General features: G+C 32.4%; 1 protein-coding gene across 3 annotated transcripts; it reads left to right on the forward strand.

The window, feature by feature from the left end:
• Positions 1–6,885: 6,885 nt before the first annotated feature.
• VHA-A1 (vacuolar proton ATPase A1) lies at positions 6,886–19,436 on the forward strand. 3 transcript variants are annotated; one of them, XM_018127413.2, is made up of 18 exons: positions 6,892–7,397; positions 9,146–9,190; positions 10,225–10,347; positions 10,516–10,623; positions 11,180–11,293; positions 11,394–11,561; positions 11,751–11,888; positions 12,268–12,375; positions 12,556–12,663; positions 12,792–12,940; positions 13,429–13,582; positions 14,258–14,418; positions 15,036–15,242; positions 15,338–15,521; positions 15,617–15,700; positions 17,698–17,891; positions 17,978–18,037; positions 18,636–19,436. In XM_018127413.2, the coding sequence occupies exons 1-18, from the start codon at positions 7,245–7,247 to the stop codon at positions 18,838–18,840; spliced, it is 2,463 nt and encodes an 820-aa protein (XP_017982902.2). In that variant the 5' UTR covers positions 6,892–7,244; the 3' UTR covers positions 18,841–19,436. The 3 variants fall into 3 exon arrangements, with proteins under 3 accessions (XP_088666029.1, XP_017982902.2, XP_088666028.1); XM_088809902.1 differs by having other exon boundaries at positions 7,259–7,368; XM_088809903.1 differs by lacking the exons at positions 17,698–17,891; positions 17,978–18,037; positions 18,636–19,436 and adding an exon at positions 16,605–17,631 and having other exon boundaries at positions 6,886–7,397.
• The last annotated feature ends 52 nt before the right edge of the window (positions 19,437–19,488 follow it).

A 19,488-nucleotide genomic window follows, 5' to 3' on the forward strand; every position in this document is an offset into this window, starting at 1 on the left:
TAATGGTTACAAAATTGAACAGTGATTAATTAATGACTTTAAAGTAAGGTTACCAAAGTTAAACTTAGTGTAGAAGTTTAAGAGGGAAGGAAATGATGGTGATTCCCCTCAATGCCCTTTGACTTGTAGTAGGTTTATCTTCATTTTTTTGAATAATAAAGGTTAAATGCTCAAATTGAAGTTAAACGTTTGGGTACTTTTTTAATTAAGGGCTAAATGTTTCAATTTTAACAATCAAGAGCCAAACGTTTTCGATTCCTTACAATTAAAGGCTAAGTTGATTGGTGGATAGGGTGTGTATTACATGCGATAAAAAATCGCATTGAAAATATAATTATTATACGTCGTGTTGAAAATTTAGTTATTACACATCATGTTAAAAAATGTAGTTGTTACACGTTATGTTGAAAATTTAGTTGTTACACACCATGTTGAAAAATGTAATTATTACACGTCATGTTGAAGATTTAGTTATTACACGCCATATAAAGATTTAGTTGTTACATGTCATGTTGAAAAATTTAATTATTTTACGCCATGATGAAAAAGTGGTTACATGTCATGTCATAATTTGAACTGTTTTGACTTTATAGAGAAAACTTTCTGATAAAACTATCCTTTTAAGTCAGCGTCCACATATGTGCTAATCCTACATTCACCAAACATCTCTCATCTTAGCTCTTAATTGTAAGGAACTGAAAACACTTAACCTTTAATTGTTACAATTAAAATGTTTAATCTTAATTTGACAAAAACTCAAAGATTTTGGTCCAAAATTGAGCATTTAGTCAATAATTAATAAAAAGGTAAACTTTACTTATGTTCTTTATAGTTTGAGATTTTCCCAATTAACATTTTTACATTTTTTTTTCATTTGACATTGATCTTATTTAATTTAATAATTCTTGTATGAGGTAATGACATTAACTTATTTAGAAAATGACACCAAAGTCAATTTCTTTAACTTAAATTTTAAAAGATTTAACATTGAACCTATGAAAATTGGAAAATTGAACATTAAATTCCAAAGAGTTTAAAATAGGAATAATACTTGAAAAAAATTTCTAAACTATTTAAAAAAAAATTAAATAAGCTCATATTGTTTTATTGTGTTCAGTCAATTCTCTATACTTTTGTTTTAGGTAAAATAAACCCATATAACTAACGATTAACAAATTGTTATTAGTCAAAATGTCACTTATCATTTTATATCTATTTGGAGTTGATATAACGTAAATGTGGAGGGTGAAAAATATCATATGATTATATAATCATACCACTTCATTATCCATCATTCCATATCAGCGTCACGTGACATAAAATGATAGGTAACATTTTGACTAACAATTAGACAATCATTAGTCATAAGAGCTTATTTGGCTTAAAATAAAAATATAAAAATTTGATTGATTGTAATAAATTTCAAAGTCTTAATAAAGTCTTAATATTTTCAAAGTCTTCCTAAAATAACTTTTATAGCGTAAGAGTAAAATAAATTTATTCATATAGTAATAAAGATAATTAAAGTATGAAATTTCATTTATAGTGACACGTGGGCCTCCAGCTGACTAAGCAGATGTAGAGCTACGAACCCTTACTTTCTAGGATGCAAATCCGAGATTAATTCTCGTCTTAATCAACTATCAACAAATTGTCCTGAGCCTGAAAAATGGATAGGAAGAGGGGTGAGATAAAATAATCCCAGTGAGTAAACAATTACCATCAAAAGCATCTAAAACCGAGTAGATGGAGACAATATAAAAACGTTATATCTCAATAATGTTCATAACACAAAATTCATTTCAATCTATACCAAATAATTTCTTTTCATCAAAATTTCCCGGCTTATGAATTTCTTAAACTTGACCTCTGCTCGAATCATTCTCGCAGGTACCTTCGTCAAGGTATCCCACTGAGACCGCCAAGGCTGTTTAATGACCCATACCCGTAAACATGTTTTCACATCTAACACACAGTCGTTCCTTGACGTTGGCTGAGTCTCACTCTCACGTGATGGCCCGAACGTGAGGTGCACTCAAATCATACATCAGGAGATACTTCACCCAACATCTCCCCCCGGAGGCAAGTATATAATTGAGTTACCGTACCCCTTTCATAGGTAGTCCACGAAAACCCCCACCACTGCAGTGACCATGAGGTGCATTCAAATCTTACCTCAGAAGATACTTCATCCAACATCTCCCCCCGGAGGTAAGTATATAATTGAGTTACCGTGCCCTTCTCATAGACAGTCAATGAAAACCCCCACCACTACAGTGACCGTTTAATATACCAATAGACTCATAAAATTTTCAGTAGCATAATATGATGAATAAAATTTAATACAATCTACCGAGACCAATCCAAAACTGTTCATATATTTCATGTCAACCCCAAAAATTTAGCCATCATGCTATCATAGTGTCATAAGCCTCAATTTCAATAACATATAAAATCATAAATTTCAACACAGTCTCCATATACTCAATTTTCCCAAAACAATATTTGATTTCAAAACCAATATAAATCTCATTTTTATTAAAAAAATATTTTAATTAGAAAACATTATATTTTATAATTTAAGCTCATCATTCAATAAAAATATCAAACAAGTATAATTACTCTAGATATTTAAGACGATAAATTGTCCACTCACAGTTCTAGGAGTCGATGTACTCCTAATCCCAGTCTTCAAGCACAATCTCTGTACTTTTACTAGTGTAATTTGCTCACCACCTACCCACAATGTACAATACATAAATCACCACATCAATGCTTGACAATTATAAAATTAATTCAAGCTCAGTATATATGCATGATATGACATGCAACTTATCCGACTACCGCTTAAATGCGGTGCTGACCTAATTCGACCTATTACCCGATTAAATTACTAACGCGTCCAATTTAATCTCAAATTAGTTATTTTCAGTTTCTATACCTCAATTGCACCCAAATTGACTTAATGTTCCTCAGTGTGATGCAAATTATCAGTCTCGATAGCAAATTACGAAAATACCCCTAGTGGGTAAAAATTCGTATTTTTGCTCCAAAAATTCCCATTGTTTTTCTAGGCTCATAATTTATCATTATTCATCATAATTCCTCAAATAAACATCAAGATCAACAGCCAATATTCCCCTAAAAAATTCAGCCAATAATGGTAATGGAGGAAAATAAATTCTTTTCTTGTTGTTTTGTTCATAAATATGCTAAACTAACTTAAAACACTAACATAACTTAGAATCAAATTAATCTAACAAGTTTCTCTCTCCTAACCCATTTTTTTCAGAATTGAATTCATTCTCAAATCACATGATTCAACCATGAAAAATGATGGAAAATGCATGGAAATGATAAATCTTAAGCGAAGCTTAAAAAATCATACCTTTAAACACTTGATTCCTTGAAAAATCACACTTTTTCTTTGAATTTTCTCACTCTAGGGTTTGTTCTTATTTCTCTCTCTCTCCGGCTGGTTTTGGCTGACCATCCCAATGAAGAATTCTGGAATTTTCAAGCCTTTTAATAGGTTTAATAAAATATTATTATTTTATTTACCTTTTGAATATTTTATTATTTTATTTTTTTCTAGCTATCTTTTTGACTTTTTTTTTCTACCACTCAATCCTCTTCACTTATCCATGTCTTCCATGAAATTTCTAGACTTTTCCAAAGTTTTGGTGGAGCAAATTTTTAAAAATTGCACTTTTGCCCCCGTAAAGTGAAAAATTACATTTTTACCCCAAAAACTGAAAAATTGCCCATAGACATATTTTTCATCCCTTATACTCATACCATTATCCAATTTGTCAAATGTGATCTAAATTCTCTTAAAATCTCAAATTTTATCCGCGAGTGGAAAAATTACAATTTTGCCCCTAGATAGTGAAAATTCCGGTTTGACTCCGAATTGATCCTCGAACTCCTAATTACCATTTTGAGTCATCCCTAAACTGTGAAACTCTTAATTTCACCTTAAAATTCCTATTTGAACTAGTTCGAGGGTTAATCGACTTAATAATACCATTAGGAGCAACATCGTCTTTTAACGATTTCTCGAACTTCCTAAATATACAAACATTCTATCGAGCATGTGAATGACATTATAATTATTTTACAAAGCAGGGTTTGACAATGTCACTTATCATTTTATATTTATTTGGAGTTGATATAACGTAAATGTGGAGGGTGAAAAATATCATATGATTATATAATCATACCACTTCATTATCCATCATTCCATATCAGCGTCACGTGACATAAAATGATAGGTAACATTTTGACTAATAATTAGACAATCATTAGTCATAAGAGCTTATTTGGCTTAAAATAAAGTATAAGAATTTGATTGATTGTAATAAAAAAAATAAGGATTTATTTGAATTTTTTTAAATAATTCATAATTTTTTTAAGTATTATACATTTAGGTGGCATTTGGTATTTTATAGGGAATATGATTGTTGGGAATGTGATTGTTGAGAAGATAACTTTACAGCGTTTAGTATAAACATGAAAAAATAATGATTATAGAGAATGTGATTGTTGAGAAGATTAGATTGGGAATGTAATATAAATTTACACAACTACTCTTATATATGAAATATAAAATTGAATAAATTAACATTCTTTTTTTAAAAATTTTTGACTTCAATTTATTCCTTAAAATAATAAATAATGTGAAATTACTAAATATTTATTTTTAATAAATTAATTAAGTTTTAAAGAATTAAATTAATTAATTTATAAACATTTAATTTTTTTTGGTTTACTCAACAATTAGAATTAATTTATAAACATAGAATTTAATTAATTTATAAATATTTACTCCTATGTTTTGCTCTTTGTACAATGGGCTTGAGTATTAGTATTGGAAATTTTTTGTGAGCCAATACGCCATGGATGAGCCATTCACAATCATGGATGTTCATCCTTCTTTTGTAACCAAGGAAACTTGCTATTTTTGGATATGAAATCTACCATCGTAATTTTCAAAAAGAAAAATAACTCCACTTTCCCTTTTTTTTTTTTTTTTCCTTCTTCTCCTATCTTTTTTCCCTCACCTTCCTCCTTGCACCCATCTTTTTTGGCAAACATTGGCTTAAAGAAAGGTCAAAAAAGAAAAAGAAAAAAGAAGAAGAGGAAGTTCAAGATACCTTGCAAAAAAATAATTAAAACTTTATTACAAATTTTCTTTAATTGAGGAAAAGTAACATTTTCCCCGTGAATTAAGGGAATGATATTCCTTTAGCTAATTGTAATGGCATTTTCTTTGTAAACATATTCTCTTTCATTAGGACAAACCAAATGCTGCAAAATCATTACAACCATTTAAATTGTAAGCAATGTCTTTCACTTTTCTTAAACCAAACATCTTTTTAAAATATAATTATCAAATCACAAATTTAATATACAAAACAATTAACATAAGCCATGATGTCATTCGAACAGGAAAACAAAATTAATAAAATTAAATCTAAACATTTTAGAACAACTTTTTGTTTTGAAAAGCAAGCTGACTTTATTAATTTGAAAAAGTAAACCAGGTAATACATTATTAATCCGTAATTGTATAAAACAAAATTGTCGTCACAAAACCCATTGTGAAAAATTAATTACCAACAATATATTTTGGGAGCCTGTTTAGTTTGACTTTTTTCTAATTTAAAAGTTATTATGAAGTTCTTGTAAAAAATAATAGTTTTTAAAATTAAGCTAAAATTATTTGGTAAATTTCTTTTTATAAGTTATAATTTTGATTAAAATTATCGTAAAGGGTATTTTTTTTAGAGGGTAATATTATAATTATTTTTAACAGATGAGGTTATTTTTAGAACAAAAATAAAAATTCTTTTGCATTTTTAAAAAAAGAGAAGAAAAAACTCCTCACAAGAACTTTTCTTGAAGTTTTTTTTCAAATTTTTATTCTTTAAAAATAAGTTACTTTTTTTTTAAAGAACTTTTCAAAATTTTATGTTTGGTTTCGTTTTTACTTCTAAGAAATAAATAAGCTGAAAAAAAACTAATTCAAACAAGCACTAAATTTGTTTGATGTGTCAATTTTGGCGAAATCATCTCTCAAATTACTCATCATTCTTGGAATGCGTTTGATTTGCCATTTTCGATTACATTAATATTATAATAATAATAATAATAATTTATTATATTATTATTATAATAATTTTTATGACATAAAAGATTAGATTAAATTTGAAATCACGATCAAATTGGATAAGAGTCAATGAACTGTAGTTCGAAATTAGAGTGAAGACAGTTGATCGAATAAGGATGCTTGTAAAAAGAAATAAGATAGTAATTTTGGTTAATTTACTGTAAATTTAATTATATTTAATTAGGGAATAATCAATTTAATTAAATTTAAATTAAAAACATAATTGATTCTATTTAATTGGAGTTAAAAAATTGAGTCACTTTACATTTTAAAATTTGAAAACTAAAGCCAAATATTATAATCATTTGATTGCTTGTGTAATTATTGAAAATTTTAAAACTTTTCAAATTGGTAATGCTTTTTTTCGATGGTGTTTATTTGAAACTTAAACGAAAAAATTAATTTTAAAAATTATAAAAAATTAAAGATATATATTCATCGATGGTAACTTTGATTATGTTCCATTAGAATTAATTGAAATGAATATTTTTAATAAAGACATTTAAGAGACTAATCGAATTAAATAATTTATTCATTATTAAATGAAAAAGATTTAATTAAATACTAGAATTTGATTTAATTTTTCAATTTTTGAATTTTTTTAACCTTGAAAGAATACGGAAGAACGTTGAATTTTTTTACTCAAATCCTGTGCGAACCATTAGAAAATTCAATTGCTTTAAGTTTTAAGGATCCAAAAATCACGCAATATTGGGCCATGAGAACTTCTTTGTGGACGCTGACCTAAAATTAGCTTCCACTAATTAAATAACTAATTTTTTTTAAAAAAAGAGAAAAAACTTCTTGTTTTGATTTTGGTATTGGAAAGAAAAAAGTTTTTATTTTTTATTTTTTTAATTCCACTTGAAAAAGAAAGCGAATTTCCCGATTCTGAAATTCCAATTTTTTCAATGGCAGTTGCGATGGGGAAACTGAAACCAAACGCACTCACTCCCTCGTAGACCGAACCAAAAAAGAAGACAAGATAAAACTACAAGCTGTCTTAGATCTAGAAAGTCAGATCCAAACTTCATATATTTCCGTTTGATTCTCGAGAAAGAGAGAGGGAAAAATGGAAAGAATGGAGAAGTTCATAGATAACTTGCCTCCGATGGATCTGATGCGGTCGGAGAAAATGACGCTTGTTCAACTAATTATTCCCGTCGAGTCCGCTCACCGAGCCATTTCTTATCTCGGTGAGCTCGGTCTGCTTCAGTTTCGTGATGTATGTCTTTCTGTACTCAGATCCGATTTTTCCTTTTATTCACTTTGCTTTAATTTTAAGCATTTGTTAAATAATTCTTTTTGTTTGTTTGGCATTAATTGGAAATGGAATTTCACGTTTTGAGTAGTCAAATTTTTTGTTCAGTTGCAGTAAGATAGCTTGTTATTCGATTTTTAGTTGCTATTGTTTTCCTGCATTTGGAACATTTGTTGGAATTGATTAAGTTTTGTTTCTGTGGTTGAATTTGACGAGGATGTGAGATCTTTCCTGAATTAATTTTGTGTATCAGTTTTTTTGTTTGAATTGAGATGTGTTGGAGTTGCTGGATCTAGTTAGGATACGAAACACTTTAGACTCTGAGCAAGGAAGTTATACTTTTTCTAATGATGGTTTTCTCCTTTAATAAGGAGTTTTTGATGCTGATAATTGCGTGGTTTGCTTGAAGAGTTTTTGGAATCTGAGTGTAATTCGGAGTTGGCTAGAACTTATTGAAGGAAGTTGAATTTTATGCTTTTTCGTAGGTAATACTGTAATAACCTTAGACTTAGCTTTAAGTTTCCCTCTAAAGCAAAGTTACATTTAGTACTTTCAATGAGCTTGCTGTTTTTGGAAATTGAAAATGTAATATGTATTCGTACATGTCTTAAGTTGACAGGTGCTAGAAGCTGAATCATGTAGAGGAGCAATTTCATGCCAAAATATTGAGGGATTGTGATTAGATAATGAATCTGAGCTTTCTAACGGGTGTACTATACTAAGTTAATTTGAACCACTGTATTAGCTGCAAATTTGTGTTGGGATTTAAAATGATCTTTTAACATTTCAATTCAAGTTATTCTGATTTCATCATGCATGCAGGGTAAACCTGAAATGGTTTCATTTTTTTTGGCTTTATGTGTTATATTATTGATAATGACTGTTAAAAGATACTGTTTATACTATCATTTAAAATGGAGGTTTTTTAAGAGTTGGGACCATGATCCACCTAACTATAAGCACTATTAACTGAATTGGTTATAATCCAGGTGAATAAAAGGAAGTGTTTTAATGATTTTGTATGAATTTGGCATGGGATGTAAAAATATGTTACTTTGGCTAGAAGAAATGCTTCTATTATGAATCAGTGGTCAAGACTGAAAAGGTTCTCTTGAAAATATGCATAGTGGTTCTGAAATTATAATCTGCTGGTTTCATGGATATAAGGATGAGCATAGGAGTAGGGATTCAGGTGATAAATGGTCAAGGGTTGAGACTTGCTGCAAAGGGGCTATGGGGTGGGACCAAATTGCCTTCTGAAAGGTTCTGCTTTATTGAGACCATAATTTGGAAATAATCCAATTTTCAGGAGTTTTCATAGTATTGCATAAGATCTTATGCAATCTATCCAGTCTTAAGTAGAAAAAGATAGTTTCCCATGGAACTAGGTGCTCTGATATCAAGGGGTTTCTCTTGGGAATGAAAAACATGTCCAAATGTCTAATGATCTTGAATATTCTAAAGTCCTGAGTGAGTTTTGGCTTTGTATTCTCAGCATATATGTTCTGGTAGATGATGGCTAACTTGTTATGTTTTTGCTTTACAACGTGTTAAGTCTGTTTTTTGTTCATCTCCTTATTCTGGTAAAAGAGGCCTATGGTATTATATTTGTAGAGATATCTGCTAATTGGTAAATAAATTTAGTACTTTGCTTAGAAATCATCAATTGAATATGCTAATGGTTATATTTCTTTTTGTCTCCCCTGTGGCAGCTAAATGCTGAGAAAAGTCCTTTTCAACGAACATTTGTTAATCAGGTATCTACTTAAGCCTTGATTTAATTTTGTGCTATAAGTTGTGGCCTATTTCAATTGTTAATATGTAGCTTAATAATCAGAATGTCAAGTATTAATCAATGTCTGTGCAAGGTCAGTTGATATAAGAGAATCTGCCAATTTTTTATATATTCTTTCCTTGTATAAATGATTGTATGTACAGCTTAGTCTGTGAGTGAATCAAACTGAATATAATAGCCTCTTTGGATGTTCATTTTGTGGTTGTTATATCAGTGAATAGTCAGGATGAATAAACTGATGGTTGCTGATAATTTACATATTAAGCATCAATTTTACTTTCTAAATGCTTTTCCTTGTAATCATGAGAGGAGAAAACCCTCAAGGCAACAATTTTGTTATATCCTGTGGCTGGGCTATAACAATAGGGGTGAGCCCTTCCCTTTCCTTGAGTTAACCTCCCAATCCTTAGTAAAGGCTGGATTTGACCCTGGTTCTTGGTGTAGCAACCAAATGACTTTACTGGCCACAAAAGCTGGCACCATTTTCAAAGGTGACATTATGAGAAGTGATGGAGTATTTTTTTTTCCTATGGTGCAATTGAGCCCTTCCCTTCCCTTGAATTAACCTCCCAATCCTTAGTAAAGGCTGGATTTGACCCTGGTTCTTGGTGTAGCAGCCAATGACTTTACTGGCTGCAAAAGCTGGCACCATTTTCAAAGGTGACATTATGAGAAGTGATGGAGTTTTTTTTTTTTTTCTATGGTGCAATCTGACCCACCTGAATCTTATCTACTTTGCATTTGTGGATTGTTAATTTTGTTATGCTTGGAGTAACACCTGTTTATCAGAGCACCTTTTGCTTCTGACATGGCAGAAGTTGGAATGTGATTGGCATGGGCTTATGTTCAATTTTTACCAAGACAGAAGGAAATTGCTAATCATGCCTCATTGACGTCTAAACTTCATTTCTGATTTCTCTCTATCGAGAATGACATTAACCACAGTTGCTGATTATCAATGTTGTAGATGCTTTAATTTCTGAGAAGTCTTAACAGGTAAAGCGTTGTGGAGAAATGTCAAGAAAGCTACGCTTTTTCAAAGATCAAATTAGTAAAGCGGGTCTACTATCTTCATTACACCCTGTTGTGGAGCCAGATGTAGAATTGGAGGAATTAGAGGTTCATTTGCTCTACTCCCACCAAAATAATCATTTCTTTCCCCCTTTGACTTGCCTTGCATTTTTGTTTTTCCAGCAGTCACATAAAGTAATAGTTTATTTAAAGTAAGCATTAGTGGTCTTTTCCAGAATCAAGTGTGCATCATTTTTTGCGTTTGTTCAATTTCAGATACAACTTGCCGAACATGAGCATGAGCTAATTGAAATGAACTCAAACAGTGAAAAACTTCGACAAACATACAATGAACTTCTGGAGTTCAAGATTGTTTTGCAAAAGGTGAATTTCTTGGCTCATTTCTTTCAATTATAGACTTATCTTTAGGTTCTAGGGACCATTAATTGCATTTGTTTCTGGATTTCTTTCCCATCTAAGGCAGTCATTTGAGCGTTTACTTTTCTTGTCTTTTTTTCCCCCTTAAATGCCCTTTAATCTTAATTGTTCCACCATTTGGTTGATTTTACTGTAGCCAATGTCCTTTAATCCATGGTTTAGAAATTAGTACCTGTATATTTGTATCAAGTTGGTTGTCAAGCCATTGTTCTTAAACAATTAAGCTCTTTGATGATTCTGGTGTGCTTTGCTCATTGAAACATGATATGAAAGTACTAGGCAAACCAGAAGGGAAGAATTAAAAGGAAGAATAGTAAGATAACAAGGGAAATAACAATATGAAGTGAATAAATTTCTCTCAGTATTGATATGTAACCTTATCAACTCCATGTGACCATTTTGAATGCTGCATTTTTGGAAAGATTTGGGTTGAAAAACCTTTTTACCCAAATGTTACTGTTAAATGTTGAATGCCTTCTCATACATACTGCTCAAATTCCAGGCAGGTGGTTTTCTTGTGTCAAGTAATAACCATGCAGTTGACGAGGAAAGGGAATTAAGTGAGAATGTATACTCAAATGATGGTTATGTTGAGACAGCATCATTACTTGAACAGGTATTTGTTGATCCTGCAATTGAACTGCTTTTTCCTTTTTTGTCTTTTTTGCAAACCTGTTTCTTTGGTTCCATCTATCATATGGTTATTCACTGTACAGGAAATGAGGCCTGCAGACCAGTCTGGGTTGAGATTCATCAGTGGCATCATTTGTAAATCCAAGGCTCTTAGATTTGAGAGGATGTTGTTTCGTGCTACCAGAGGCAATATGCTTTTTAATCACGCACCAGCTGGTGAAGAAATCATGGATCCTGTATCTGCTGAAATGGTTTATTTCCCTACTCATCACCATCAATTCTTTTGCTAAATCTTGCTTCAGTTATCTTTTCATTTGGAAATTGTTGCTGTCATTTGGTAACATGCCATCTCTGCCTGTGGCCCGTCTACATCCAAAGATGTTTATGGTATATCTTTTATATAAGTAGATTGTTACAAATCTTTCTGTCGATCTTTTCAGGTTGAGAAAACGGTATTTGTAGTTTTTTTCTCCGGGGAGCAGGCAAAAACAAAGATTTTGAAAATTTGTGAAGCATTTGGAGCCAATTGCTATCCTGTACCTGATGACATTAGTAAACAGAGGCAAATAACCAGAGAAGTAAGTGCAGGGTCATGGAGGTTAACTATTTTATATTTCCTTGCATCTAGAAAATTGGAAGCACAATTATGTCAACTGCCATTTATATGGCAGGTGTCCATTGTACTGATTGAATCATGTTTTGTACACATTTGTTAATGGTCATTTGATCTTCACAACTGGGCTAATATGACATGCTCTTGATTCTTCGAAGACATGACCTAATAGTTATGGTTTTTTTTAATTTTGGTCTGGAGAGCAGATACAAACTTTAATTTGATTCAGCTCTCTTTTTATCTTCCTCACTTGTGTGTCAATATGCCTTGCACACTTGTTATTAGTTGGAGCTATGATGGAAATATCTATTCTACTGGCTAAAAGTTTTTGTTTTTGGTCACAGGTTTTGTCACGTCTTTCTGAATTGGAAACCACGTTGGATGCCGGTATTCGCCATCGGAATAAAGCTTTGACTTCGGTTGGATACCATCTAACACATTGGATGAGCATGGTAAGATGCACCTAATGCATGTATCTTTTCCTGTATATTTGTTGCCTTTGCTGTGGCAATGAACATCACGATGTGCAAAAATATCTAATCTAGCATATCAACATCCCATAAGTGTGGTTTTTGTGATGCTATGATATTATCATCTAAGACCCTTTTGATTTCGTTTTTCTTTTAAACCAGGTACGAAGGGAGAAAGCTGTATATGATACATTGAATATGTTGAATTTTGATGTTACAAAGAAATGTCTCGTTGGGGAGGGATGGTGTCCTATATTTGCAAAAGCTCAGGTATATTGTTATGCATCATTACTCTAAATTCTTGTAACTAACATTCCTCAGTTTTTTCTCTGCACTGTTGATCTTCTGTTAGAATTTTGAAGCCTTAGAATTGAGGACCAGGTTTCTTTGCTTAACAGATTCAAGAGGCATTGCAACGCGCAACATTTGATAGCAATTCCCAAGTGGGTATAATATTTCATGTGATGGATGCTGTGGAATCACCTCCTACGTATTTCAGAACAAACCGTTTCACAAATGCATATCAGGAGATTGTTGATGCATATGGGTGAGTTCTAGCATGAAGCTATGCTGCTTTAGCTTATGGCTGGCATGCTTAGCATTGATACTTTTGAGGAAAATGTATAAACTACTCATTTTTTAGGATGGCTTTCCTGTATCAAGAATCTTGTTCTATTTATCTATATCATAGTACACACTTTGAAGTATATGGGTGGTTTATGTTTTAGATGGTAAAAATAAGATGCAAGTGGGGAATGACACCTTCTGTTTCTTGGCCAACATGATTTGTTTTTTAACAGTTAAGCTACTTGTTAGAAGCTGTGTGTAGTTGAAAGGTACTCCATGGCGAGACGACACTATGATTTGTCAAAGTTCAAGTTTCTCCTCCATATCCTAAGAGCCTGTTTATGCGTTCTTGAACAATTAAACTAATCATTTTGACTTTAGGATAAGCTTTTTATATTATTAGTGGTGAAATTTTTTTGTTACCTATATAACTTACTAGAATATTGACATGAGACGCTTTTTTTTCAGTGTTGCTAGATATCAGGAGTCAAATCCTGCCGTTTACACTGTTATCACTTTTCCGTTTCTTTTTGCGGTGATGTTTGGTGATTGGGGTCATGGAATATGCTTGTTATTGGGAGCATTGGTCCTCATAGCTCGAGAAAGCAGGCTAAGCACTCAGGCATGTCTGCAAACATTTTGTCTACACTTGAAACTAACATGCTAATGTTATATGTGCATAACACAGAAACTTTTATCATTATAATAGGAATTCTGGACAGGATATTGTTCTTAAGGGGTTGGATTTCTTATTGGGACTGTTAAGCAAGGCTTTAACACTGAATATCTACATACAAGTTTATGAATATCTTCTAAATGGATTTTCCACATTTCTGATGTTTTCCTATCTTCTATTTTGGTGTAAATAATTTTGCAACATATCATTTCCTCTCATTAATGTTTGGCCTAATGATTAAACTACCCTAGTCAAGGATCCTGCTACATGTGGGTTCTTAGGAGAACATAGGACAATAGGATTTCATTTTACTTTTCAGTGAAAAAGAAACGTGTTTGATTCAAAGTGAGAAATGACTTGGAATGGGACTGATGCGGCTGACACTAATAAGTCGATGTGGACTTTATAGTATGATAATTATTTTTTTTTTCTTCTCTTGCCATGCGTAGATCACTCGAGAAATTCTGTATATACTATGTGTGATTTCTTGATATGAAAACATTGTATTCTCTATAATTTTGCTGCAAAATGGGTATAGTGGTTGTGTCTTGTAGCCCTGGGTAAATTTTATGTTTAGCATGTTATTATTGTAATCTAATTTGCACATTTGATGCCTTACAGAAACTTGGAAGCTTTATGGAGATGCTATTTGGGGGGCGCTATGTACTCCTTTTAATGTCACTTTTTTCCATTTATTGTGGGTTAATTTACAATGAATTCTTTTCTGTTCCCTTTCACATATTTGGTGGTTCTGCTTACAAATGCCGAGATGCTACCTGCAGGTTTGTATTACTACTTTTAGATCTTTAAATAAAAGTAGAATCTCATTACCCAGTGTTTACTAGAAAGATGAAAAATGTGTTCTATTTTCATCTGATGTCTTCCTCTGTCCTACAATTTTCTCAGAAGCACCTCCTTTATAATTTTTATAACAACTATTGTGGATGTAAATTCTTTGTTGGTTTTGAGTTCTCAATTGCTTTATATTTCTTTCTGTTCTGTAAGTATTTGGGTACATAGTATTTGCAGCCATCTTTGCACTACAGTTGAAAGAGAATTTGACTTTTACTTATATGTTTCTGCACCATTGAATCAAATCTATGTAGATCTTAATAGACCAAATTAGGTTTTATTCATTTTTTCTTTAAGGCATTGATCAACCTTAAATTAGTATTTCTAAGTTCGTGCATCTATCTTCTTTGTAACTCTAACATGTTAACAAAGGGAGACTAGCCTAGTTTCCACCTGCTAGCTTAAAGCATTGGTTTTGAGTTAAGGTTAGAGGTTCAAATTTGCAATAGTTGTGCAGACTAAAAATATCTCATATACTGAAAAAAGAACATTCTGTTTCTTCAACTAATTTTACTCTACTGTTATTATGTATGTTTGTTTTGGTCAGAGATGCACAGTCAGCTGGTTTAATCAAATTTCGTGATCCGTACCCATTTGGTGTGGATCCTAGCTGGCGTGGAAGTCGTTCGGAGTTGCCTTTTCTGAACTCTCTTAAAATGAAGATGTCAATTTTGCTGGGTGTGGCCCAGATGAACCTAGGAATCATATTAAGTTATTTCAATGCACGTTTTTTTCGCAACTCTCTGGATATTAGGTGTGTTTTTCCTCTGACTTTATACCCTGTTTTAGTGTTTTCCACTTGCTTTATTTAAGTGATGAAACTAGAACATATTTTCATCTTGATGTTAGGTATCAGTTTGTGCCACAGATGATATTTCTCAACTCCCTTTTTGGGTATCTTTCACTTCTCATCATAATTAAGTGGTGCACCGGTTCTCAAGCAGACCTTTATCATGTGATGATCTATATGTTTTTGAGTCCCACCGATGATCTTGGTGATAATGAGTTGTTCTGGGGCCAGAGACCACTTCAGGTATGATTTTCTCTCTTCTGGCTACTGTTGCAGACTGTTATATGCCATGTTTTTTCGTGTCAGGTCTTCATTGTGATCGATTGTTGCTTGTGCAGATCGTACTGCTGCTTTTGGCATTAGTTGCAGTTCCATGGATGCTCTTTCCTAAACCTTTTATTTTGAAGAAGCTTCATTCTGAGGTGCTATGTTGTTGACTTTTCTTGCTTCATGCTTTACTAAATTTATTTTGCTAATCTTTTAGCTTCTATGACTAACATTTACTGTTTATGGTACTTATCATTTGAAAACAGTATATTTAGAAGAATTCATTGTGCAAAAAAAGAGAAATCCTTTAAATGAGCCAACTAGATTGTCTAACTGAATGCATATCCCATTTTGCCTTTGTCATGTGAATCTTGTTGACTTATCTTCTGGTCCTGAAAAATGTTTTGTTATTTCTCACACATTAGATAATGGTTTAAACACGAATGAGTGATAAGAATTGTATCTATGCAGGGCAATCGAACCACCTGTGGTGTAGACATTCTCATCTATGTGTGGCATGTGCATTCCACATGTTAATAATGTGTTTGTTAGTTTAATTATAAATTACATCTGGTGTAAAAGAAGCGATGGATGTGCTCCTCAAATCACCATTTTTGGAACCAAGCATTTGGATGACCACAACCCTTTCCAGCATGTTCAAGCCTCTGGTCCAACATTAATATAGTTATAAATTAGAACAGAAAACTTTAGTTTATGGACAAAACATGATTTGAACTGCTCTGACTTCAACTTACTCTTTGATGAGTGATACCTATGAGGCTATAATGTGGACAACAGAACCTTGTTTTAAAAAATTGGGAGTGTAAGATGGATCCAATTAATTGTTGAGTAGTGTTGTAGATATTCTGTTAGAAAACTGGTTGTCTGGTCCTTCCTCTATACTCTGAGATTATAACAGGCTTCTGATTTGGGGCTGCATGATGACAACTATGACTTTTCATGTTCCTTTTTTGCATTTTTGAATTGTTTTTTGGATGCTTTTTGTGCTTTATTATTGCACTACTAAACCTTTTATTGTTTTCAATTTTTGCTATAAAGAGGAAATATGAAAGCTTAGTAACCAGCAATCCATATTCTTGCTTGATGTCAAAATGATCTCTCTTCTATGGGAAGTATGGTGCTGTTCCCATACTTTGAAGAGCTAAGTATTTAATCACTCAAGATACTTGTTTGAAAGCTCTTATTTTTCTATTTTCTAAAATGCTGAACAGTTTGGGTACCCTTGGAATATATTGTAGGCCCTTTCCCATTGTTGTCTAGTATACTAGTAGGCCTTTTTTTTTTCAATCATTAGAATATATTTAGAAGAGTTCATAAGCAATCCATAGTCTTGCTTGATGTCAAGATGATCTCTCTTCTGTGGGAAGTATGGTGCTATTTCATACTTTGAAGAGCTAAGCATTTATTCACTCAAGATACTTGTTTGAAAGCTCTTATTTTGCTATTATCTAAAATGCTGAACACTTTGGGTACCCTTGGAATATATTGTAGGCCCTTTCCCATTGTTGTCTAGTATACTAGTAGGCCTTTTTTTTTTTCAATCATTAGAATATATTTAGAAGAGTTCATAAGCAATCCATATTCTTGCTTGATGTCAAGATGATCTCTCTTCTGTGGGAAGTATGGTGCTATTCCCATACTTTGAAGAGCTAAGCATTTATTCACTCAAGATAATTGTTTGAAAGCTCTTATTTTGCTATTATCTAAAATGCTGAACACTTTGGGTACCCTTGGAATATATTGTAGGCCCTTTCCCATTGTTGTCTAGTATACTAGTAGGCCTTTTTTTTTTCAATCATTAGAATATATTTAGAAGAGTTCATAAGCAGTCCATATTCTTGCTTGATGTCAAAATGATCTCTCTTCTGTGGGAAGTATGGTGCTATTCCCATACTTAGAAGAGCTAAGCATTTAATCACTCAAGATACTTGTTTGAAAGCTATTAGTTTGCTATTATTTAAAATGCTGAACACTTTGGGTACCCTTGGAATATATTGTAGGCCCTTTCCCATTGTTGTCTAGAATACTAGTAGGCTTTTTTTTTTTTTTTCAATTATTAGAATATATTGAGAAGAGTTCATATGAATATATTGTTATTTATTTGATCTTATTTCCTTCCAATATGTTTTAGAGATTTCAAGGTCGCACCTATGGCATGCTTGGTACCTCTGAGTTTGATCTTGATGTGGAACCTGATTCTGCACGGCAACATCATGAGGAGTTCAACTTTAGTGAGGTTTTTGTGCACCAAATGATACACTCCATTGAGTTTGTTCTAGGTGCTGTCTCAAACACAGCATCGTATCTTCGACTTTGGGCTTTAAGGTAGAGCTATGGTTTTCTCAGTTTGAAAGTTTTCACGCTGTCTCTTAAATAAATGTTAGTTAATTTCTGCTTCTAATACATTTCAGCTTGGCACATTCTGAATTATCGACCGTTTTCTACGAGAAAGTCCTACTACTTGCTTGGGGGTGAGTTTTGTTAATGTGCTACATGGTCCATGCTAGTCTTGTGTATATTCCAACTTCTTCCTGTCTGTTCATGTTCTCTTCCTGGCTTATGGTTTATATTTAAATGTTGGATGCATGACATGAAACTAAACCACTGTACGAGGCCATAAAATAAAATAAAAAGAAATGCTGTTGTAGTGTTTTTTGTTATGTAACAAATTTCAAGCTATTGCTAGACCAATTGCTACTTAGTCAAGCTGCTAAAACATATTACAACACATATATGGGCTTTGAGTCCGAGCTGAACCACTTCATTGGGTAACTTCAAAATAACTTCTCTAGTTGTAGATTTGCTTAGTATGTTAATGTTATATGGACAATATTAATTTATTGGCATTTAAACCAGAAGACATTGTGCATAATTTTCAGTTAAGAATCCTAGATGAGGGACTTTGGCTAAGAAATTTGTTTGATCCTAGAAGCAAGATTAATCCTGCCAATATGCTATCATGTGCCATGCTTTCATGTGTCTAATGCTTATAAGCGGTTCTCTTAGATAATGCTTATGTACTTCTCTATTGTTAAATGGTAATGACTCCTTGAGGAATGATTATTACAGGTATGACAACATTGTCATTCGATTAGTTGGGCTAGCGGTTTTTGCCTTTGCAACGGCTTTCATACTACTCATGATGGAGACACTTAGCGCTTTCCTTCATGCCTTGCGTCTTCACTGGGTGGAATTTCAAAATAAATTCTACCATGGTGATGGCTACAAGTTCAAACCTTTCGCATTTGCCTTGATAACAGAGGACGATGATTAGTTAAACGATAATCCTGTTTTTTGTTTTTAGATTAAGTTTGCAAGAGAGAAGATGAGAACTATTTTGATGATGAAGGCTACACAAAGATGGATTTATTTGGCAGACGTCACAATTTGGCTGGTGGGAGTTTGCTCTTCTTAACCCAGCTTTTGTGCTACACAAATTTGACTTAGGAATGTGAAACCCTGGCAACACATTTTTTCTAATGTATTGATATACCAAGAGCACATTAAGAGGTAAGTGCAATTTTTTCTTTTAATTTTGTTTCATCAAAATAGGAGAAATGGGTTGGTTAGGAGGGAGGAGGGGGTGTTGGAGCTAGTTGTAAAGAGGAGCTCTGGATTCATTATACCATTTACCTTTGCCTGGATTTTAATTTTTTGTCTTCAATTGGGGAGAAGGCGGGGTAGAATTGGAAGGGTTGGATTTTATAAAATCTTATACACACACAAAATAGTGTGGATTTTGCAGGTACATAGCCTTTTGTCATATTCTTAATGTAATGATTAATCATATTCTTATAGAATTCAAAATTTTTTTTGGCCTGGATATGGTTATATAGAGAGAATTCCAAGAATAAATTTATTTGCCTCTTACTATTTCTGTGGATATCTTACTATCTTCGTTTTAAATATTTTAAGTGTTCAC

The sequence above is a fragment of the Theobroma cacao genome, chromosome 9, assembly GCF_053813885.1.
Source record: "Theobroma cacao isolate CCN51 chromosome 9, ASM5381388v1, whole genome shotgun sequence".
Lineage (NCBI taxonomy): Eukaryota > Viridiplantae > Streptophyta > Magnoliopsida > Malvales > Malvaceae > Theobroma > Theobroma cacao.